This window comes from Caloenas nicobarica, chromosome 29, assembly GCF_036013445.1.
Source record: "Caloenas nicobarica isolate bCalNic1 chromosome 29, bCalNic1.hap1, whole genome shotgun sequence".
NCBI lineage: Eukaryota > Metazoa > Chordata > Aves > Columbiformes > Columbidae > Caloenas > Caloenas nicobarica.
In genome coordinates, this window is record NC_088273.1 from 377,417 (window position 1) to 400,784 (window position 23,368).

General features: G+C 60.5%; 2 protein-coding genes across 2 annotated transcripts in view; one reads left to right on the forward strand and one right to left on the reverse strand.

Annotated features, from left to right (window-relative positions):
• G6PD (glucose-6-phosphate dehydrogenase) lies at positions 1-14,140 on the reverse strand (the record flags this gene model as incomplete). Its single annotated transcript, XM_065653199.1, has 13 exons — positions 1-953; positions 1,728-1,820; positions 1,954-2,030; positions 2,832-3,067; positions 4,491-4,677; positions 6,248-6,341; positions 6,781-6,906; positions 6,992-7,147; positions 8,541-8,758; positions 9,821-9,929; positions 10,685-10,722; positions 12,427-12,532; positions 14,061-14,140. Coding segments are annotated over 13 exons (1,611 nt in total), but the record flags the coding sequence as incomplete, so codon positions are not given.
• IKBKG (inhibitor of nuclear factor kappa B kinase regulatory subunit gamma) overlaps positions 14,102-23,368 on the forward strand; it is a 9,823-nt gene continuing 556 nt past the window's right edge. The window contains exons 1-11 of the mRNA XM_065653188.1: positions 14,102-14,637; positions 15,599-15,840; positions 16,429-16,553; positions 16,630-16,674; positions 17,037-17,139; positions 17,232-17,341; positions 18,020-18,160; positions 19,081-19,177; positions 21,524-21,661; positions 22,332-22,459; positions 23,238-23,278. Of these exons, the coding sequence (XP_065509260.1) occupies positions 14,436-14,637; positions 15,599-15,840; positions 16,429-16,553; positions 16,630-16,674; positions 17,037-17,139; positions 17,232-17,341; positions 18,020-18,160; positions 19,081-19,177; positions 21,524-21,661; positions 22,332-22,459; positions 23,238-23,278 (1,372 nt within the window). The 5' untranslated portion in view covers positions 14,102-14,435. The remainder of the gene's footprint in view (positions 14,638-15,598; positions 15,841-16,428; positions 16,554-16,629; positions 16,675-17,036; positions 17,140-17,231; positions 17,342-18,019; positions 18,161-19,080; positions 19,178-21,523; positions 21,662-22,331; positions 22,460-23,237; positions 23,279-23,368) is intronic.

Below are 23,368 nucleotides of genomic sequence, written 5' to 3' on the forward strand. Positions count from 1 at the left end.
GGGTTGAGGAGGAGGATGGTGGTGGTTTGGAGGGGGGCGCCTAAGTGTGGGGCAGACCCATAAGTGACAGGGGGGGTGGTCCCGTAAGTGTGGGGCAGCCCCATAAGTGACACGGGGTTGGTCCCGTAAGTGTGGGGCAGCCCCATAAGTGACACAGGGGGTTGATGAGAATGTTCCAGAGGTTTAATTAGTGCAGAGCCCTGAGTGGAGTTAATGAGCTTTGGTCCCAGCTGGGGGGCAGGAGGTTGTGGGGCAGGACAAAGGCCCTATGGGGCAGGAGATGAGTTCTATGGGGCAGAAGTGGAGTGCTGTAGGGCAGGATAGGGGGGCTGTGGGGCACAATGGAGTGCTATGGGGCAGAATGGGGGGGCTATGGGGCAGGAATGGAGTGCTATGGGGCAGGATGAGTGGGTTATGGGGCACAATGGAGTGCCATAGGGCAGAAGGGGGAGTATGGGGCAGGAGAAAAGTTCTGTAGATCTGTAGGGCAAGGACAAAGGCGCTATGGGGCAGGAGATGAGTTCTATGGGGTAGAAATGGAGTGCTATGGGGCAGGATAGGGGGGCCATGGGGCACAATGGAGTGCTATGGGGCAGGAAGGGGAATCTATAGGGCAGAATGGGGGAGCTATGGGGCACAATGGAGTGCTGTGGGGCAGGAGGAAAGTGCTATGGGGCAGGATGGTGGATCTATGGGGCAGAATGGAGTGCTATGGGGCAACAGGAGTGTCGCTATGGGGCAGCAGGAATGACCCTATGGGGCAGGAGCGTCGCTGTGGGGCAGCCGCCCCCAGCCCCATTCCCAGGAACCTTTCGCCGGGGGGTGGGAGGGGTTGCCGTGGGTCGCCGTGGGTCGCCGTGGGTCAGCGCTGGTGCGGGTCCACCCAGCGGTAGGTGCCCTCGTACAGGAACCCGGCGCGTTTCAGCAGCTCGTCGGCCTCGGGGGGGCCCCGGCTGGGGGGCACGTGAGGGGCTGCCCCATAGCGGGGCCCCCTGCCCCATAGCGGGGCCCCAATCCTCCCCCATAGCGGGACCCCCCTGCCCCATAGCGGGGCCCCAATCCTCCCCCATAGCGGGTCCCCCCTGCCCCATAGCGGGGCCCCAATCCTCCCCCATAGCGGGACCCCCCTGCCCCATAGCGGGTCCCCCCTGCCCCATAGCGGGGCCCCAATCCTCCCCCATAGCGGGACCCCCCTGCCCCATAGCGGGGCCCCAATCCTCCCCCATAGCGGGTCCCCCCTGCCCCATAGCGGGTCCCCCCTGCCCCATAGCGGGGCCCCAATCCTCCCCCCTAGCGGGTCCCCCCTGCCCCATAGCGGGGCCCCAATCCTCCCCCCTAGCGGGTCCCCCCTGCCCCATAGCGGGGCCCCAATCCTCCCCCATAGCGGGGCCCCCTGCCCCATAGCGGGTCCCCCCTGCCCCATAGCGGGGCCCCAATCCTCCCCCATAGCGGGGCCCCCTGCCCCATAGCGGGTCCCCCCTGCCCCATAGCGGGGCCCCAATCCTCCCCCCAAGCGCCCTGGACACCCCAACCCTGCCCCATAGATTCACCCACTTGCCCCATAGATCCCCCCCAAGTGCCCCCAGCCCCACACCTGCCCCATAGCACCCCATAAGTGCCCCATAACACCCCCCAAATCCCCATTTTTCCCCCCAATTCCCACCCCCAAGTCCCCCCTCTGCCCCCCAAGTGCCCCCAGCCCCATAGCGCCCCATAGCGCCCCACACCTGCCGTGCCGATAGGGGATGGGCTTCTGGCCGCTCCGCTCGATGGCGTCGAGCAGGGGGGTGAAAATGCGCCAGGCCTCGCGTAACTCGTCACTTTCGGGGGAAAACGCCCCGGAAATGGGTCCAAAAAAGTCCCCAAATGTCCCCAATGTCCCCTCCCCCCCCAGCCCCACGTAACTCCTCATTTTGGGGTAAAACGCCCCAAAAATGGGTCCCCGAGCGTCACCTGCGCACGAAGTGCATCTGGTTGCCGCAGATGACGTCCAGCAGGAGGCGCTCGTACGCGTCCGGCAGCTTCACGCCCTGAGGGTTTGGGGCAAATTTGGGCAATTTGGGGGGTTTTTGGGGGGTTCCGAAGAATTTCTGGGATCTCCGCCCCCAGTTTTGTCTCCGAACTCCCCATTTTTGGGCCCAAATGCCCCGTTTTTTGCCCCAAACTCCCCATTCTTGCCCCAAACTTCCCATTTTGGGCCTTAAATGCCCAATTTTAGTCCCCAAACTCCCCATTTTTGGGCCCGAAATGCCCTATTTTAGTCTCCAAATGCCCCATTTTTGCCCCAAACTCCCCATTTTTGGGTCCTAACTGCCCCATTTTAGTCTCCAAAATCCCCATTTTTTTTCCGCAAACTCGCCGTTTTTTCCCCCAAACTCCGCATTTTTGCCCCAAACTCCCCATTTTGGGCCTTAAATGCCCAATTTTAGTCCCTAAACTCCCCATTTTTGTCTCCAAACTCCCCACTTTTGGGTCCAAATGCCCCATTTTTGCCCCAAACTCCCCATTTTTGGGTCCTAACTGCCCCATTTTAGTCTCCAAAATCCCCATTTTTTTCCCGCAAACTCGCCGTTTTTTCCCCCAAACTCCCATTTTTTGCCCTAAAACTCCCATTTTTTGTCCCAAAACCCCCGTTTTTCGGCCCGAACTCGCCTTGCGCCGGCTGCCGCAGCCGAGCTCGGGCTCAGGCTCCTCGCGGTGCAGGACCATCCCGCATTTCTTGGTCATCATCCTGCCCCAATATCCCCATTTTTTGCCCCCAATATCCCCATTTTTTGCCCCCAAACCCCCGTTTTTTGCCCCCAAACCCCCGTTTTCCGGCCCGAACTCGCCTTGTAGCGGCTGCCGTAGGTGAGGTCGAGCTCGGACTCCTCGGGGTGCAGGAACATGCCGGGTTTCTTGGTCATCATCTTGGCGTACACGGCCTCGTCGGGCTGCACCCGGACCACCAGCTCGTTGCGCTTGCACTGGTTGGCGAAGATGTCGCCGGGGACCGGGCGGAACTGCAGCCGAACCTCGGCCTTGCGCTCGTTCAGCGCCTTCCCGCAGCGCAGCACGAACGGGACCCCTGCCAGCGGCAATCCTATCATCGGTAAGCTCGGCGGCGTCTACACCGTCAACACTATCGGCGTCAACACCGTCAACACCGTCGGCGTCAACACCGTCAACACCGTCGGCGTCAACACCGTCATCAACATCATCGTCAACACCGTCATCAACGTCAGCGTCAACACCGTCAACACTGTCGGCGTCAACACCGTCATCAACATCATCATCAACACCGTCAACACCGTCAGCGTCAACACCGTCAACACCGTCGGCGTCAACACCGTCATCAACATCATCGTCAACACCGTCATCAACATCATCATCAACACCGTCATCAACATCATCATCAACACCGTCAACACCGTCGACGTCAACACCGTCAACACCGTCGGCGTCAACACCGTCAACACCGTCGGCGTCAACACCGTCATCAACATCATCATCAACACCATCATCAACATCATCATCAACACCGTCAACACCGTCAGCGTCAACACCGTCATCAACGTCAGCGTCAACACCGTCAACACCGTCAGCGTCAACACCGTCATCAACGTCAGCGTCAACATCGTCAACACCGTCAGCGTCAACACCGTCAACACCGTCAGCGTCAACACCGTCAACACCGTCAGCGTCAACGTCATCGTCATCATCGTCAACATCATCGTCAACACCTTCACCGCCGTCAACATCATCGTCGCCATCGTCACCACCATCGTCACCACCGTCACCACCATCGTCAACATCATCGTCACCACCGTCACCACCATCAACATCATCGTCATCATCGTCAACATCGTCAACATCATCGTCAACACCCTCGTCATCGTCACCGTCACCACCGTCAACACCCTCGTCAATGTCATCATCGTCATCGTCAACACCGTCAACGTCATCGTCAACATCATCGTCATCGTCAACGTCATCGTCAACACCATCGTCATCGTCAACACCATCGTCAACACCGTCAACGTCATCGTCAACGTCATCGTCATCGTCAACGTCACCGTCAACACCATCGTCACCGTCAACACCATCGTCACCGTCAACACCATCGTCAACACCGTCAACATCATCATCATCATCCTCAACACCGTCAACGTCATCGTCAACATCATCGTCATCGTTAACACCATCGTCAACACCGTCAACATCATCGTCAACATCATCGTCATCGTCAACATCATCGTCACCATCACCCCTGGGCCTTGCGCTCGTTCAGCGCCTTCCTGCAGCGCAGCACGAACGGGACCCCTAAGGACGGTAATTATGTCATCGTTAACGTCACCAACGTCGTCAACATCCCCGTCATCTCAACATCCCCGTCATCTCAACATCCCCGTCATCTCAACACCCTCGTCATCTCAACATCCCCGTCATCAGCAGCTCCTCCTCCTCATCTCCTCTCGTGTCACCACCACCTCCGCACCCCCCGCACTCACCGTCCCACCTCTCGTTGGCCACGCGCAGGATGGCGGCGGCGAACGTGGGGGTGGTGGAGTCGGGGGGCACCGTGGGGTCCTCCAGGTACCCCCGGCGCCGCTCGGGGGGCCCCTCGGGGTCCCCCACGTACTGACCCAGCACCACGTCCTGCAGCTGCACTGGCCCGATGCTCTTCAGCACCTTCACCTGGGGACAACGGGGACAACGGGGACCCACCATGGAGAACATGGCCATGGGACGTGGTTTTGGGGACCCACCATGGAGAACATGGCCATGGGACGTGGTTTTGGGGACCCACCATGGAGAACATGGCCATGGGATGTGGTTTGGGGGACCCACCATGGAGAACATGGCCATGGGACGTGGTTTGGGGGTCACCATGGAGAATATGGCCACGGGACGTGGTTTTGGGGCCCCACCATGGAGAACATGGCCACGGGACGTGGTTTTGGGGACCCACCATGGAGAACATGGCCATGGGATGTGGTTTGGGGACCCACCATGGAGAACATGGCCATGGGACGTGGTTTGGGGGTTACCATGGAGAACATGGCCATGGGACGTGGTTTGGGGGACCCACCATGGAGAACACGGCCATGGGACATGGTTTTGGGGACCCACCATGGAGAACATGGCCATGGGACGTGGTTTGGGGGTCACCATGGAGAACATGGCCATGGGACGTGGTTTTGGGGACCCACCATGGAGAACATGGCCATGGGACGTGGTTTGGGGGTCACCATGGAGAACATGGCCATGGGACGTGGTTTTGGGGACCCACCATGGAGAACATGGCCATGGGACGTGGTTTTGGGGACCCACCATGGAGAACATGGCCATGGGACGTGGTTTGGGGGTCACCATGGAGAATATGGCCATGGGATGTGGTTTGGGGGTCACCATGGAGAATATGGCCATGGGACGTGGTTTGGGGGTCACCATGGAGAATATGGCCATGGGACGTGGTTTTGGGGACCCACCATGGAGAACATGGCCATGGGACGTGGTTTGGGGGTCACCATGGAGAACATGGCCATGGGACGTGGTTTTGGGGACCCACCATGGAGAACATGGCCATGGGACGTGGTTTTGGGGACCCACCATGGAGAACATGGCCATGGGACGTGGTTTGGGGGTCACCATGGAGAACATGGTCATGGGACGTGGTTTGGGGACCCACCATGGAGAACATGGCCATGGGACGTGGTTTTGGGGACCCACCATGGAGAACATGGCCATGGGACGTGGTTTGGGGGTCACCATGGAGAACATGGCCATGGGACGTGGTTTGGGGGACCCACCATGGAGAACATGGCCATGGGACGTGGTTTGGGGGACCCACCATGGAGAACATGGCCATGGGACGTGGTTTTGGGGACCCACCATGGAGAACATGGCCACGGGACGTGGTTTGGGGGACCCACCATGGAGAACATGGCCATGGGACGTGGTTTTGGGGACCCACCATGGAGAACATGGCCATGGGACGTGGTTTGGGGGTCACCATGGAGAACATGGCCATGGGACGTGGTTTTGGGGACCCACCATGGAGAACATGGCCATGGGACGTGGTTTGGGGGTCACCATGGAGAACATGGTCATGGGACATGGTTTTGGGACCCTTGGGGACGTCGTTATGGGACCCACCACCCCTTGGGGACGTCGTTATGGGCCACGACCAGCACGGCGGAGCCCGCGGGTCCCGTGTCCCCTCGCGGCCGCCCCGGTGACCCCCTTGGGGCCGCTTCGGTGTCACCTTCTCGTCCCGCACGTCGTCGGCGCCGGCGGACACGGGTTTCTCCATGGCCACCAGGCACAGCATCTGCAGCAGGTGGTTCTGCATCACGTCCCTGCGGGCGAAGCCACCGGCGCGGGGACACCGCCATGTCCCAAACGTCCTCCCCAATGGCCCCAAGGTCCCCCCAATGGCCCCAGCACCCCCATGTCCCCAATATCCCCTCAATGTCCCCATGTATCCAATGTCCCCTATGTCTCCAATATCCTCCCAATGTCCCCATGTGTCCAATGTCCCCAACACCCCAACGTCCCCAACACTCCCATGTCCCCAATATCCCCCCAATGTCCCCAACACCCCAACGTCCCCAATGTCCTCAACATCCCCATGTCCCCAACATCCCCCATGTCCCCAACATCCCCCCAACATCCCCATGTCCCCAACAGCCCCATGTCCCCAATTCCCCCAACGTCCCCCCAATGTCCCCCCGCCACCCCAAGGCCGGGGACGCCCCCCCGACGTCCCCAAGGCCACCGCGGCGTCGCCAGGGCCACCTGATGATGCCGAAGTCATCGAAGTAGCCGCCGCGGCCCTCGGTGCCGAACGGCTCCTTGAACGTCACCACCACGCACGCCACGTTGTCCCGGTTCCAGATGGGGCCAAAGAGGCGGTTCCCGAACCTGGGGGCGGGGGGACACACACGTGGGGCTCGGGGGGAGGTCCCCAAGTGTCCCCGAGTGTCCCCGAGTGTCCCCGTGTCCCCACCGGAGCACCATGAGGTTCTGCACCATCTCCTTGCCCAGGTAGTGGTCGATGCGGTAAAGCTGCTCCTCGCGGAAAAGCGCCCCCAGGTGGGCGGAAAGGGCGTCCGAGCTGGGCAGGTCCCGCCCGAACGGCTTCTCCACGATCACCCGCGTCCACCTGGGGACATGGGGACACGTTGGGGACACCGCGGGGACACCGCGGGGTGAGGGACGTCATGGGTCGTAAAGACCTTGACCCAACTGGAGGCGTCTGCCAATGGACAAGGGGACACGCTGGGGACAAGGGGATGTGATGGAGACATGGGGACATCATGGGGACACCTTGGGGACATGGGGACATCATGGGGACACCTTGGGGACACCGCGGGGTGAGGGACGTCATGGGTCGTAAAGACCTTGACCCAACTGGAGACGCCTGTCAATGGACAAGGGGACCCGCTGGGGACAAGGGGATGTGATGGAGACATGGGGACATCACGGGGACACCTTGGGGACATGGAGACATCATGGGGACATGTTGGGGACACATTGGGGACACCGCGGGGTGAGGAACGTCATGGGTCATAAAGACCTTGACCCAACTGGAGACGCCTGTCAATGGACAAGGGGACCCGTTGGGGAAAAGGGGATGTCATGGAGACATGGGGACATCATGGGGACACCTTGGGGACATGGAGACATCATGGGGACACCTTGGGGACACCGCGGGGTGAGGGACGTCATGGGTCGTAAAGACCTTGACCCAACTGGAGACGCCTGTCAATGGACAAGGGGACCCGTTGGGGACAAGGGGATGTCATGGAGACATGGGGACATCATGGGGACACCTTGGGGACATGGGAAGGTTGGGGGGACACGTTGGGGACACATTGGGGACACCACGGGGTGAGGGACGTCATGGGTCGTAAAGACCTTGACCCAACTGGAGACGCCTGCCAATGGACAAGGGGACGCGGTGGGACATGGGGACACCTTGGGGACATCAAGGGGACACCCCATGTCCCAAATATCCCCAATGTCCCCAGCACCCCCCTGTCCCCAATATCCCCCCAACATCCCCAACGTCCCCAATATCCCCCATGTCCCCAACACCCCCAATATCCCCAATGTCCCCAATCCTCCCATGTCCCCAACACCCCCATGTCCCCAACATCCCCCCAATCCTCCCCATGTCCCCAACACCTCCACGTCCTCAATATCCCCATGTCCCCAACATCCCCGCAATGTCCCCAACGCCCCCACGTCCTCAATATCCCCCCAACATCCCCAACAGCCCCATGTCCCCGATCCCCCCAACGTCCCCAAGATCCCCCCAATGTCCCCAACGCCCCCATGGCCCCGACACCCCCATGTCCCCAACATCCCCAATATCCTCCCAATGCCCCCAACAGCCCCATGTCCCCAATCCCCCCAACATCCCCAACACCCCCCATGTCCCCAACGCCCCCACGTCCCCAACATCCCCCCCACGTCCCCAGCGTCCCCCACGTCCCCAACGCCCCCACGTCCCCAACATCCCCCCCACGTCCCCAGCGTCCCCACGTCCCTACCCCGGGGCCATGCAGGTGTCGCGCAGGTGCCGGGTGACGGTCCCGTAGAGCGTGGGGGGCAGCGCCAGGTAGAAGAGGCGGTGGGCGCGGGGCCCCCCCGGCAGCGCCCGCAGGTGCTGATCCAGCGCCCGGAACGTCCCCTCGTCCCCGTACTGTCCCTGCACGAAGCTCTGGCGCTCGAAGAACCGGCCCAGCAGCTCCTCCTCCCCCGGGGACACCTGCGGGACGTGGGGACATTGGGGACAATGGAGACATAGGGGACACCTGTAGGACGTGGGGACGTTGGGGACATGGGGGACATTGGGGACATGGGGGACACCTGTAGGACGTGGGGACGTTGGGGACATGGGGGACACCTGCGGGACATGGGGACATTGGGGACATGGGAGACACCTGCGGGACGTGGGGACGTTGGGGACATTGGGGACAATGGGGACATGGGGGACACCTGTAGGACGTGGGGACGTTGGGGACATGGGGGACACCTGCGGGACATGGGGACATTGGGGACATGGGAGACACCTGCGGGACGTGGGGACGTTGGGGACATTGGGGACAATGGGGACATGGGGGACACCTGTAGGACGTGGGGACGTTGGGGACATGGGGGACATTGGGGACATGGGGGACACCTGCAGGACGTGGGGACGTTGGGGACATGGGGGACATGGGGGACACCTGCGGGACGTGGGGACGTTGGGGACATGGGGGACACCTGCGGGACGTGGGGACATTGGGGACACTGGGGACATGGGGGACACCTGCGGGACGTGGGGACATTGGGGACACTGGGGACATGGGGGACACCTGCGGGACGTGGGGACGTTGGGGACACTGGGGACATGGGGGACACCTGCGGGACGTGGGGACGTTGGGGACATGGGGGATATGGGGGACACCTGCGGGACGTGGGGACGTTGGGGACACTGGGGACATGGGGGACACCTGCGGGACGTGGGGGACATGGGGGACATTGGGGCATTGGGGGATATGGGGGACATGGAGGATACCTGCGGGACGTGGGGACACTGGGGACATGGGGGACAATGGGGATATTGGGGACGTGGGGGCATTGGGGATATTGGGGACATAGGGACGTTTGGGACATTGCGGGGATATGGGGACATTGGGGACATGGGGGACATCTGTGGGACATGGGGACGTTGGGGACATTGGGGGGATATGCGGATATTATGGACATGGGGACATCAGTGACATGGGGGGATATGGAGACATGGGGACATTGGGGGACATGGGGACACTGGGGGGACTGTTGTCACCTTGAGGTGGGGGTGGCAGCGCTCCCGGAGCTCGGTGACACTGAGGGGGGTGCGGGCGAAGCCGGTGACGTGGGTGACATCGGGGAGGAGCCCGTCCCGGAACAGCCACCTGGGGACATGGGGACAACGGGGACATGGGGACAACGGGGACAATGAGAACAACGGGGACATGGGGACAATGGGGACACTCGTGTCACCCCCTGTGTAACCCCCCCCACCCAGTGCCACCGAATCCCCAGAAACGGGCACCTGGGGACACCCCGGTCACCGAACCCCGTTGTCACCGTCACCATGGGGACACTGGGGCATTACTGGTTTGGGGGGGACTGGGGGGAACTGGTTATACTGGGGACACTGGGGGGACTGGTTATACTGGGGACACTGGTTATACTGGGGGAACTGGGAGCACTAGGACACACTGGGAGCACTGGGAGGGACTGGTTATACTGGGAGAACTGGTTATACTAGGGGAACTGGGAGGGACTGGTTATACTGGGGGAACTGGGAGCACTGGGAGGGACTGATTATCCTGGGGGAACTGGGGGGACTGGGGGAACTGGTTATACTGGGGGAACTGGGAGCACTGGGGGACACTGGGAGGGACTGGTTATACTGGGAGAACTGGTTATACTGGGGGAACTGGGAGGGACTGGTTATACTGGGGGAACTGGTTATACTGGGGGAACTGGGGGGACTGGGAGCACTGGGAGGGACTGGTTATCCTGGGGGAACTGGGGACACTGGGGGGACTGGTTATACTGGGAGAACTGGTTATACTGGGGACACTCGGAGGGACTGGTTATACTGGGAGGGAGTGCTTATACTGGGGGAACTGGTTATACTGGTCATACTGGTCCCATTTACCAGAGCGTGGGGTAAATCTTCTTCCGAGCCAGGTCACCCTGCGGGGGGAGGAGCCACATTCAGGCCCCGCCCACCCCTGGCTCCGCCCCTTCTGACTCCGCCCCCCTCTGGCCCCGCCCCCTCCCGGCCCCGCCCCCTCCCGGCCGGAAGCTGCCGCCTCAGGGCGGGGGAGGGGAGGAGGAAGCAGGGCCCCAAATTCCCCTTCTTTTTCGCCCCAATTTCCCTTTTTTTTCCACCCCAATTTCCCCTTTTCACCCCAATTTCCCCTTTTTTCACCCCAAGTCAACACCCAGGCCCAATGTTAACCCCCCCCACCGCCCAAAATCCCCCTTTTTACCCCCCAAAATCCTCCTCTTTACCCCCAAAATCCCCCCCAAGGCCCCAAATCCCCCTTTTCACCCCCAATTTCCCCCCCCCAGGCCCAAATTCCCCCGTTTAACGCCCCAATTTCTCCCTCTGGGCCCCAAATTCCCCCCTTTTCCCCCACTTTACCCCCCAAATCCCCGTTTTTACCCCTGAATTCCTCTTTTCTACCCCAAATCCCTTCTTTTAACCCCCCAAAGTGCCATTTTTTACCCCCATTTTTCACTCTATTTCAATCTCTTTCCAACTTTGCCCCCCAGTCCCCCAATCCCCATTTAAACATTTTCTCCCAATCCCTATTTCCCCCAAAATTCCCCATATTTCCCCCCAAACCCGCATTTTTCCCCCAAACCCTCATTTTTCCTCCCCAAACCCGCATTTTCCCAAAAATTCCCCCTTTTCCCCCCAAAACTCCCCTTTTCCCCCAAATTCTCCCTTCCCCCCAAAAACTCCCCATTTTCCCCCCCCAAATTCCCCCCAAATCCCCCAAATTCCCCCCAAATCCCCCATTTTTTCCCCCAAATCCCCCATTTTTTCCCCCAAATCCCCCCTTTCCCCCCCCAAGTTCCCCCATTTTCCCCCCAAACCCCCCATTTTCCCCCCCAAACCCCCATTTTTCCCAAAAAAAATTCCCCCTTTCCCCCCAAAACTCCCCCTTTTCCCCCCAAATTCTCCCTTCCCCCCCAAAACTCCCCATTTCCCCCCCCCCAATTCCCCCCAAACCCCCTTTTTCCCCCAAATCCCCCATTTTCCCCCCAAATCCCCCCTTCCCCCCCCAAATTCCCCCTTTCCCCCCCAAACCCCCATTTTCCCCCCAAACCCCCATTTTTCCCAAAAAAAATTCCCCCTTTTCCCCCCAAAACTCCCCCTTTTCCCCCCAAATTCTCCCTTCCCCCCCAAAACTCCCCATTTTCCCCCCCCAAATTCCCCCCAAACCCCCTTTTTCCCCCAAATCCCCCATTTTCCCCCCCAAATCCCCCCTTCCCCCCCCCAAATTCCCCCATTTTCCCCCCAAACCCCCCATTTTCCCCCCAAACCCCCCATTTTTCCCCCAAAAAAATCCCCCTTTTCCCCCCCAAAACTCCCCCTTTTCCCCCCAAATTCTCCCTTCCCCCCCAAAACTCCCCATTTTCCCCCCCCAAATTCCCCCCAAACCCCCTTTTCCCCCCAAATCCCCCATTTTTCCCCCCAAATCCCCCCTTTCCCCCCCCAAATCCCCCATTTTTACCCCCAAATCCCCCCTTTCCCCCCCAAATCCCCCCTTCCCCCCCCCAAGTTCCCCCCTTTCCCCCCCCCAAGTTCCCCCCCTTTCCCCCCCAGATCCCCCCATTTCCCCCGGCCCCAAACCCGCGGGTTTTGGCCCCGTTTTGGCGACTCACGGAGGCCCCCAGCACGACGATGCTGAGCGGCTGCTCCCCCCCGGGAAGGTCCCGTCGCGGTTCAGCTCCTGCCGCAGCCACTCGAACCGGGGGGGCCCCGACACTTCTGGGGGGGCCCCGCAATTCACAGGGGTCACCGGGGCCGAAACCCCCCCAAAAAAACCCAAAAAATCCCACTTTTCTACCCCAAAATCCCACTCTTCTACCCCCAAAAATCCCACTTTTCCACCCCCCAAAAGAACCGCTTGTGATTGGGGGGGGGGTCCCCAAAACCTCTGGGGGGGCCCCGCAATTTGGGGGGTCACAGCGGCCAAAACCCCCCCCAAAAAAAACCCAAAATCCCACTTTTCTACCCCAAAATCTCACTTTTCTACCCCCAAAATCCCACTTTTCCACCCCCCCAAAAGAACCACCTGTGATTAAGGGGGGTCCCCAAAACCTCGGGGGGGGCACCAGAATTTGGGGGGGTCACAGGGGCCAAAAACCAAAAAAAACACTCCCAAAATCCCACTTTTCCACCCCCAAAAACACCTGCCATAGGGTGGGGGGGTCCCCGAAACCTCTGGGGGGGACACAAGAATTTGGGGGGTCACGGCGGCCAAAAATCCCCCCAAAATCCCACTTTTCTACCCCCAAATCCCACTTTCCCCCCCCCGCCCCCCAAAAACCCCCAAACCCCCATTTTTCCACCCAAAAATCCCCCCCAAATTGTCTGGGGGGGGTCACTAATTAACCCCCCCCCCGCTCTAATTACCTCCCCTAATTAACCCCAAATTACCCCCCACCAACCTTAATTACCCCCCTCCCTTTAATTACCCCCCAGCCCCCCCTAATTAACCCTCCTGGCCCTAATTAACACCCCCCCACTCCCTAATTAACCCCCCCCGGCCCTAATTAACCCCCAAAATGCCCCAAATCCCCCCCTAGGACCCCAAAATCCCCCTAATTAACGCCCCTCGGCCCTAATTAACCCCCCCAGGCCCTAATTAAGCCCTCCCCGGCCCTAATTAACCCCCCAAAATTCCCCAAATCCCCCCCAAGGCCCCCAAATCCCCCTAATTAACCCCCCGCGGCCCTAATTAACCCCCCAAAATCCTCCTAATTAACCCCCCCAGGCCCTAATTAACCCCCCAAAATGCCCCCAATCCCCACCAGGACCCCAGAATCTCCCTAATTAACCCCCCGCGGCCCTAATTAACCCCCCCAGGCCCTAATTAACCCCCCAAAATGCCCCTAATTAACCCCCCTAGGCCCTAATTAACACCCCCCCGGCCCTAATTAACCCCCCAAAATGCCCCCAATCCCCCCCCAGGGCCCCCAAATCCCCCTAATTAACCCCCCCAGGCCCTAATTAACCCCCCAAATGCCTCAAATCCCCCTAATTAACACCCCCCCGGCCCTAATTAACAACCCCCCACTCCCCAATTAACGCCCCCAGGCCCTAATTAACACCGCCCGCTCCCTAATTAACCCCCCCCGGCCCTAATTAACCCCCCAAAATGCCCCCAATCCCCCCCCAGGACCCCCCAAATCCCCCCCAAATGCCCCAAATCGCCCCGAATTGTCCCCAAATCGCTCCCCCCAACGCCCCCCCCCTTTCCGCCCCCCGACCCCCCAGTTTTCGGCCCCCCCACCTTCCGGCTCCATCCCCGGAACCGCCGCTCCCCGCACGCTGGCGCGACTCCCCATTCTCCTCCCGCACGGCCACGCCCCCTCCACCCCCAGCCAATCACCGCCCAGCCACCGCCCCCCTCCACCAATAGCGACGACAAGGGGGCGGCGCCACGCGTGGGCGCGCCCAATCAAAATACCCGCTGGGCGTGACGACTTATCCCCCCCCCTCCGCTTCTTTAATCACCGGGGCGCCATGACACTTAACGAGGCGGAAGTTTTGGCGTGAGTTACGCAATGCGGGAGGGGGATTTCCGTTTCCGGCGGAAGCGGCTCAGAAGGGAGAAGGCAGCGGAGGGTGCGGACGCGCTTTTCGGAGCTCCCGGGCCCCGCGGCCTATGAACGGGGGGGAACGGAGGGGCCGGCGGGACATGGTGCAGCCCGGGGGGGGCGGCGGCGCCGGGCCCGGCCCCGCTGAGGCCGGAGGAGCCGCCGGGGAGGAAGCGGCGGCGGCGGCGGCGGCCGGGAGGGGCCCGGCCGAGCTCGGGGGGAGCCCCGAGGTGCTGCAGAGGCTGCTGGAGGAGAACAGGGAGCTGAAGGGTGAGCGGCTGGGGGGGCTGGAGGGAACTGGGAGGGATTGGGACAGGATTGAGGGGAACTGGGAGGGACTGGGACAGGATTGAGGGGAACTGGGAGGGACTGGGACAGGATTGGGGGGAACTGGGAGGGACTGGGACAGGATTGAGGGGGACTGGGACAGGATTGGGGGGAACTGGGAGGGACTGGGACAGGATTGGGGGGAACTGGGAGGGACTGGGGGGGACTGGAGCAGGATTGGAGGGAACTGGAAGGGACTGGGACGGGATTGGAGGGAACTGAGAGGGACTGGGGGGAACTGGGAGGGGCTGGGACAGGATTGGAGGGACTGGGGAGAACTGGGAGGAACTGGGAAGGACTGGGACAGATTGGAGGGAACTGGGAGGGACTGGAACAAGAGTGGGAGGGACTGGGACAGGATTGGACGGAACTGGGAGGGAGTGGGACAGAACTGGGAGGGATGGGGGGGACTGGGTCAGCATTACAGGGGAACTGGGAAGGACTGAGACAGGATTGGGGGAAACTGGGAGGGATTGGGAAGGACTGGGGCAGGATTAGGGAAGAACTGGGATGGGCTGGAACAGGATTACAGGGGAACTGGGAGGGACTGGGACAGGACTGGGGGGGACTGGGAGGGATTGGGCAGGACTAGGGAGGAACTGGGAAGGACTGGGACAGGACTTGGGAGGGACTGGGACAGGACTAGGGAGGAACTGGGAGGGACTGGGACAGGACTAGGGAGGAACTGGGAGGGACTGGGACAAGATCACAGAGGAACTGGGAAGGGCCTCCATATCCCCATTGTCACCGGTGCAGCGGGTCCCTTTGGGGACACGTTGAGCTGCAGTGGCTGCAGGGCCTGGGGGGGTCCCGTGTCCCCAGTGTCCCCCATGTCCCAATGTCCTCAATACCCCCATTGTCCCCCATTGTCCCCAATGTCCCCAATGTGTCCCCGTGTCCGCAGGGGCCCTGTCGCGCTGCAGCGCGTGCCTGCGGCTGCGCCTGGACGAGCTGCGGCGGCTGCAGGGCCAGCGCCGGGGCGAGTGGCAGCTGCTGTGGGGCCGCTGGGGCCAAGCGCGGGCGCTGGTCGAGCGGCTGCGCCGGGAGCGGGACGAGGCCGCTCGGTGGCACCGCGGGGACGTCGGGGACACCGCTGACACCGCTGACACCGCCGCCACTGCCCCCAGCCACCCTGGGGACGCGCAGGTAGGGGACGTGCAGCACACGGGTCCCCCCGTGGCACCTGTGTCCGCGAGTGTCACCTCGTGTCCTTGTGTGTCCCTGAGTGTCACCGTGTGTTTCTGTGTGTCTGAGTGTCACCTCGTGCCCCTGTGTCCCCCTGAGTATCCCTGTGTGTCCTTGTATCCCTGGGTGTCACTTCATGTCCCTGAGTGTCATTTTGTGTCCCTGTGTCCCCCTGAGTGTCACCTTGTGCCCCTGTGTGTTCCCTTGTCCCCCTGAGTGTCACTGTGTGTCTCTGTGTCCCTGTGTGTCCCCTTGTCCCCCTGAGTGTCACTGTGTCCGTGAGCGTCACCTCATGTCCCTGTGTGTCCCTGAGTGTCATCTCATGTCTTTGTGCGTCCCCAAGTGTCACGTTGTGTCTGTGTGTCCTCGAGTGTCGCCTCATGCCCCTGTGTGTCCCCTTGTCCCCCTGAGCATCATGTCATGTCCCCTGCGTGTCCCCTTGTCACCCCTACATGTCCTGTTGTCCCCTTGTGTGTCCCCGCCTTGTCCCCCTCCCTGTCCCCTGCGTGTCCCCCCAGGTGTCCCCACGTCTTCTCCCTGTCCCCCCAGAGCCCCGAGGTGACCCCACAGGAGGAAGTGACACCAGAGGTGACAGCGGAGGTGACAGCACAGGAGTCCCCCCTGTCCCCGCCCAGGCGGGACGAGGACGTCCCCGTGTCACCCCCCGACCCCAGGTGAGCCCCGGCCCCCTTTGGGGACACCCTCCGATGTCCCCAACGTCCCCAGACCCCGTGTCCTTGTCCCCAACAGCCCCACGGAGCAGCTGAGGCAGCGGCTGGCGGCAGCGGAGGCCGAGTGAGTGACACTTTGGGGGTTATTTTGGGGGACACTTTGGGGGTTATTTTGGGGAGGCTTTGGGGACACTCTGGGGACACTTGAGTTATTTTGGGGAGACTTTGGGGACCCTTTGGGGACACTTGGGGGGTTATTTTGGGGAGGCTTTGGGGGCACTCTGAGGACACTTGGGTTATTTTGGGGGACACTCTGGGGACACTCTGGGGGGTTATTTTGAGCACATTTGGGGGACCCTTTGGGGACACTCTGGTGACACTTGGGTGGTATTTCAGGGACACTTGGGGGGTTATTTTGGGGGCACTTGGGGGATATTTTAGGGACACTTTGGGGACACTGCGGTGACCCCCCGGTGCCGTTTCCAGGCTGGCGACGGCGCGCGAAGCCCAAGCGGCCGCCGAGCGCCGAGCGCAGGACGTGACCCGGCGCGCCGAGCTGCAGCTCCAGGCCCTGCGGCGGCAGCTGGAGGTTCGGGGACACTCGGGGACATTTGGGGGGACACCCAGGGACACCCCCCGCGGTGCTGATGCGTCCCCCGTGTCCCCAATGTCCCCGAGCAGCAGGACAAGGCGCAGGTGCAGGCGCAGGTGACGTCGCTGCTAGGAGAGCTGAGGGAGAGTCAGAGCCGGCTGGAGAGGAGCAGGAGGGACAGGGACGAGCTGGAGCAACGGTGGGGACAATGACATGTCACCGGGGGGGAACAGAGGGACAGGGACGAGCTGGAGCAACGGTGGGGACAACGACATGTCACCGGGGGGGACAGAGGGACAGGGACAAGCTGGAGCAATGGTGGGGACAATGACATGTCACCGGGGGGGAACAGAGGGACAGGGACGAGCTGGAGCAACGGTGGGGACAATAACATGTCACCGGGGCGGGGGACAGAGGGACAGGGGCGAGCTCAAGCAATGGTGGGGTCCCCTTCCCTGTCCCCATGTCCTTGCTGTCCCCGTTGCTGTCCCCGTTGCTGTCCCCGTTGCTGTCCCCGTTGCTGTCCCCATGTTCCTGATGTCTCTGTCCCCGTCCCTGTCACCATAATCCCTGATGTCCCTGTCCCCATAGTCCCTGAGGTCCCCGTCCCCATAGTCCCTGAGGTCCCTGATGTCCCCGTCCCTGTCCCCATCGTCCCAGATGTCCCCGTCCCTGTCCCCATCGTCCCAGATGTCCCCGTCCCTGTCCCCATCGTCCCAGATGTCCCTGATGTCTGTGTCTGTATGGTCCCTGATGTTCATGTCCCTGATGTCCCCATCCCTGTCCCCACAGTCCCTGAGGTCCCTGATGTCCCTGTCCCCATGTCCCTGATCTCCCTGTCCCCATGTCCCTGATGTCCCCGTGCGTGTCCCCACAGGGCCCGCGTGGCCGGCGAGCGCTGTCACACGCTGGAGGAGGTGACAAAGGGACACGGGCTGCAGCTGGACCAGCTGCGCCTGCAGGTGCAGAACCTGGAGACCGCGCTGCGCGTGGAGAGGCACGCGGCCACCGAGGAGAAGTGGGTGACACGGGGACATGGGGACACAGGGGGACATGGGGACATGCGGCCACCGAGAAGTGGGGGACACGGGGACACGGGGGGACATGGGGACATGCGGCCACCGAGGAGAAGTGGGTGACATGGGGACACGGGGGGACATGGGGACATGCGGCCACCGAGGAGAAGTGGGTGACGTGGGGACACGGGGGGACATGGGGACACGCGGCCACCGAGGAGAAGTGGGTGACGTGGGGACACGGGGGGACATGGGGACACGTGGCCACCGAGGAGAAGTGGGTGACATGGGGACACGGGGGGACATGGGGACACGCGGCCACTGAGGAGAAGTGGGTGACATGGGGACACCGGGGACATGGGGACATGGGGGGACATGGAGACACGAGGCCACTGAGGAGAAGTGGGTGACATGGGGACACCGGGGACATGGGGACACCGGGGGGACACGGGGACACGGGGGGACATGGAGACACGAGGCCACTGAGGAGAAGTGGGTGACATGGGGACACCGGGGAGAAGTGGGGGACACTTTAGGGACACTTTGGGGTCACATGGGAGGTATTTTGGGGACACATGGGGGGTATTTTAGGAACACTTTAAGGATACTTGGGGGACACTTGGGGGGTATTTTAGGGACACTTGGGGGACACTTTGGGGACACTTGGGGGATATTTTAGGGACACTTTGGGGACACTTGGGGGGTATTTTAGGGACACTTGGGGGGTATTTTAGGGACACTTTAGGGATATTTTAGGGAGACTTGGGCGATATTTTGGGGACACTTTAGGGATATTTTAGGGAGACTTGGGGGATATTTTGGGGACACTTTAGGGATATTTTAGGGAGACTTGGGGGATATTTTGGGGACACTTTGGGGACGGTTTGGGGACACTCTGGGGACCCTTCGGGCCTGTCCGCAGGCGGAAGCTGGTGCAGCTGCAGGTCGCCTATCACCACCTGTTCCAGGAGTACGACGCCCACATCAAGGCCGGCGCCCTCGGGGACACGCGCGACCAGGTCGGGGACACCGGGGACACTGCGTGCTGGGGACCGTTTGGGGACAAAGGGGCCCTTGGGGACACTGGGGTGGCCCTTGGGGACGTTGGGGTGAGCCTTGGGGACACTGAGGGTGGGTCTTTGCCACCTTGGGGACACTGGGGTGACATTTGGGGACACTGGGATGAGCCTTGGGGACACTGAGGGTGGGTCTTTGTCACCTTGGGGACACTGGGGTGACATTTGGGGACACTAGGATGAGCCTTGGAGACACCGAGGGTGGGTCTTTGTCACCTTGGGGACAGTGGGGTGACATTTGGGGACACTGGGTGACCCTTGGTGACCCTGAGGTGCCCATGGGCTGACACTGGGGTGACTCTGGTGACAATAAAGTGACACAAGACGTAATGAAGTCATAGGCCTGACTGGGTCTCTCTATCCCTGTGGGGTGACACTGGGTGACATGAGGTGACACTGAATGACCTGGGGCACCCTTGGGGACCCCAAGGTGACACTGGGGGACCATTGGGGACCCCACAAACATACTTGGGGACCCCGAGGTGACTCTGGTGACAATAAAATGATAATAAGGTGACATGAGAAGTAATGAAGTTATAGGGCTGACTGAGCCTCTGTATCCCTGTGGGGTGACACTGGGTGACCCTTGGGGACCCCGAGGTGCCTGTGGGGTGACCCTGGTGACACTGAGGTGACTGTGGTGACAATAGAGTGACAATAGAGTGACATGAGAGGTAATGAAGTCATAGGCCCGACGGGGTCTCTGTGTCCCTATGGGGTGACACCGGGTGACCTGGGGTGGCACCGGGTGAGCTGGGGGACCCTTGGGGACACTTGGGGACACTTTGGGGACACTTGGGATATTTTGGGGACACTTGGGATATTTTAGGGACACTTGGGGGGTATTTTAGGGACACTTGGGGGTATTTTGGGGACACTTTAGGGATATTTTAGGGAGACTTGGGGGATATTTTGGGGACACTTTGGGGACACTTGGGGGGTATTTTAGGGACACTTGGGGGTATTTTGGGGACACTTTAGGGATATTTTAGGGAGACTTGGGGGGTATTTTGGGGACACTTTGGGGACACTTGGGGGGTATTTTGGGGACACTTTAGGGATATTTTAGGGAGACTTGGGGGGTATTTTGGGGACACTTTGGGGACACTTGGGGGGTATTTTGGGGACACTTTAGGAATATTTTAGGGAGACTTGGGGGATATTTTGGGGACACTTGGGGGGTATTTTGGGGACACTTTAGGGATATTTTAGGGACACTTGGGGGATATTTTGGGGACACTTTGGGGACACTTGGGGGGTATTATAGGGACACTTGGGGGGTATTTTGGGGACACTTTAGGGATATTTTAGGGACACTTGGGGGATCTTTTGGGGACACTTTGGGGACACTTGGGGGGTATTTTGGGGACACTTTAGGGATATTTTAGGGAGACTTGGGGGATATTTTGGGGACACTTAAGGGGTATTTTAGGGAGACTTGGGGGATATTTTAGGGACAGTTTGGGGACACTTGGGGGGTATTTTAGGGACACTTGGGGGTATTTTGGGGACCCTTTGGGGATATCTTAGGGAGACATTTTGGGGACACTTTAGGGATATTTTAGGGACACTTGGGGGGTATTTTGGGGACACTTTAGGGATATTTTAGGGACACTTGGGGGATATTTTGGGGACCCTTTGGGGACACTTGGGGGGTATTTTGGGGACACTTTAGGGGTATTTTAGGGAGACTTGGGGGATATTTTGGGGACACTTTGGGGTTATCTTAGGGAGACATTTTGGGGACACTTTAGGGATATTTTAGGGACACTTGGGTATTTTGGGGACACTTTAGGGATATTTTAGGGAGACTTGGGGGGTATTTCGGGGACACTTTGGGGACTCTTGGGGGGTATTTTGGGGACACTTGGGGGATATTTTGGGGACACTGTTGGGACACTTGGGGGGTATTTTAGGGACACTTGGGGGATATTTTGGGGACACTTTAGGGATATTTTAGGGAGACTTGGGGGATATTTTAGGGACACTTTAGGGATATCTTAGGGAGACTTGGGTGATATTTTAGGGACACTTTGGGGACACTTGGGGGGTATTTTAGGGACACTTGGGGTGTATTTTGGGGACACTTTAGGGATATCTTAGGGAGACTTGGGGGGTATTTTGGGGACCCTTTGGGGATATCTTAGGGAGACATTTTGGGGACACTTTAGGGATATCTTAGGGACACTTGGGGGGTATTTCGGGGACCCTTTGGGGCCAGGTTGCGGGTGTTTCGGGGACGCCCTGGGGGGGTGGCCGGGGGGTGACCGCGCTGCCGCTGCCCCGCAGGAGCTGGGGGACGCCCGCGCGCGCCTGGCGGCGGCCGAGGAGGCGCTGGCGGCCAAGCAGGAGCTGATCGACAAGCTGAAGAGCGAGGCCGAGCGGCAGCGGGCCACCATGGAGACCATCCCGGTGCTGCAGGCGCAGGTGGGGCCCCCCCGGCGCGGGCGCCTCTGGGGACACCGCGGTGCCGCTGCCGGCAGGAGGGTGACAATGAAGGGACACGAGAGGCAATGACTTACAGGCCTGGCTGGGCCCCTTTATCCCTATGGGGTGAACTTGGGGACACTGAGGTGACCCCGGGGTGGCCCTGGTGACACTGGGGTGGCTCTGGTGTCAATGAAGTGACAATAGAGTGACAGGAGAGGTGATGAAGTTGTGGGCCTGGCTGGGCCTCTGTATCCCGGTGACCCTTGGGGACCCCCGCACGGGGACTTTTTGGGGACCTTTTTGGGGATAGTTTTGGGGATTTTGGGGGACTTTTTGGGGACGTTTTTGGGGATAGTTTTGGGGACTTTTTGGGGGATGTTTTTGGGGACATTTTGGGGATGTTCTTCGGGATGTTTCGGGGATGTTTTGGGGATGTTTGGGGACCTTTTGGGGGACGTTTTTGGGGACGTTTCAGGGACGTTTCGGGATTTTTTGGGCACCTTTTGGGGTTGTTTTGAGGACATTTGGGAACTTTTTTTTTGGCGACACTCGGGCAGTTTTTTGGGCCTTTTTGGAGACATTTTGGGGAGGTTTTTTGGGGACATCTTGGGGACTTTTTTGGACGTTTTGGGGACATTTTTTTTGGGGATGCTGCGCCCCCCCCCAGGCCGAGATCTACCGCGCGGACTTCGAGGCGGAGCGGGCGGCGCGGGAGCAGCTCCACGCGCAGCGGGACGCCCTGCAGGAGGCGCTGCGCAGCCTGCGCCTGCGCCTCGACAGCGAGGGGGCGCAGAGGTGAGCGCGGGGACCCCAAAACACCCAAAACGGCCCCAAAATCTGCCCCGGGACGCGGAAAAACCACCAGAAACAGCCCCTGAAACCCCCCCCAGTCCTGCCCAAATAGCCTCCTAAAAAATCACCCCCAAAAGTCCTCCCCAAAACCCTCCCAAAAACCACCCCCAAAACCCACCGATCCTCTCCAAAAGTGCTCCCAAAAATCACCCCCAAAACCGCCTGATCCTCCCCAAAAATCCTCCCCAAAACCCCCCAAAATCCTCCCAAAAACCAGCCCCAAAACCGCCTGATCCTCCCCAAAAATCCTCCCCAAAACCCCCCAAAATCCTCCCAAAAACCACCCCCAAAACCCCCCGATCCTCCCCAAAAATCCCCCCCAAAACCGCCCAATCCTCCCCAGAAATCCTCCCCAAAACCCAACGACCCTCCCCAAAATCGCCCCCAAAACCGCCCGATCCTCCCCAAAGACCGAGGGGGCGCAGAGGTGAGCACAGGGACCTCAAAAACACCCGAAACGCCCCGAAAATCCACCCCGGGACACAGAAAAGCGACCAGAAACAGCCTCCAAAACCCCCCAGTCCTGCCCAAAAATCACCCCCAAAACCCAACGATCTTCCCCAAAAATCCTCCCAAACCCCCCCGACCCTCCCCAAAACCCAACGATCCTCCCCAAAAATCCTCCTAAAAATCGCCCCCAAAACTCAATGATCTTCCCCAAAAATCCTCCCTAAAAACCACCCCCAAAACCCCCCGATCCTCCCCAAAAATCCCCCCACAGGCTGCGCATGGAGGAGCTTCGGAACCGCCACTCGACACCCGGTGAGCCCCAAAAATCCCCATTTTTCGGGGTTTTTTCCCCATTTTTTTCCCCGGGGGGGTGACGGGGACCCGGTGACGCCCCCGTCCCCC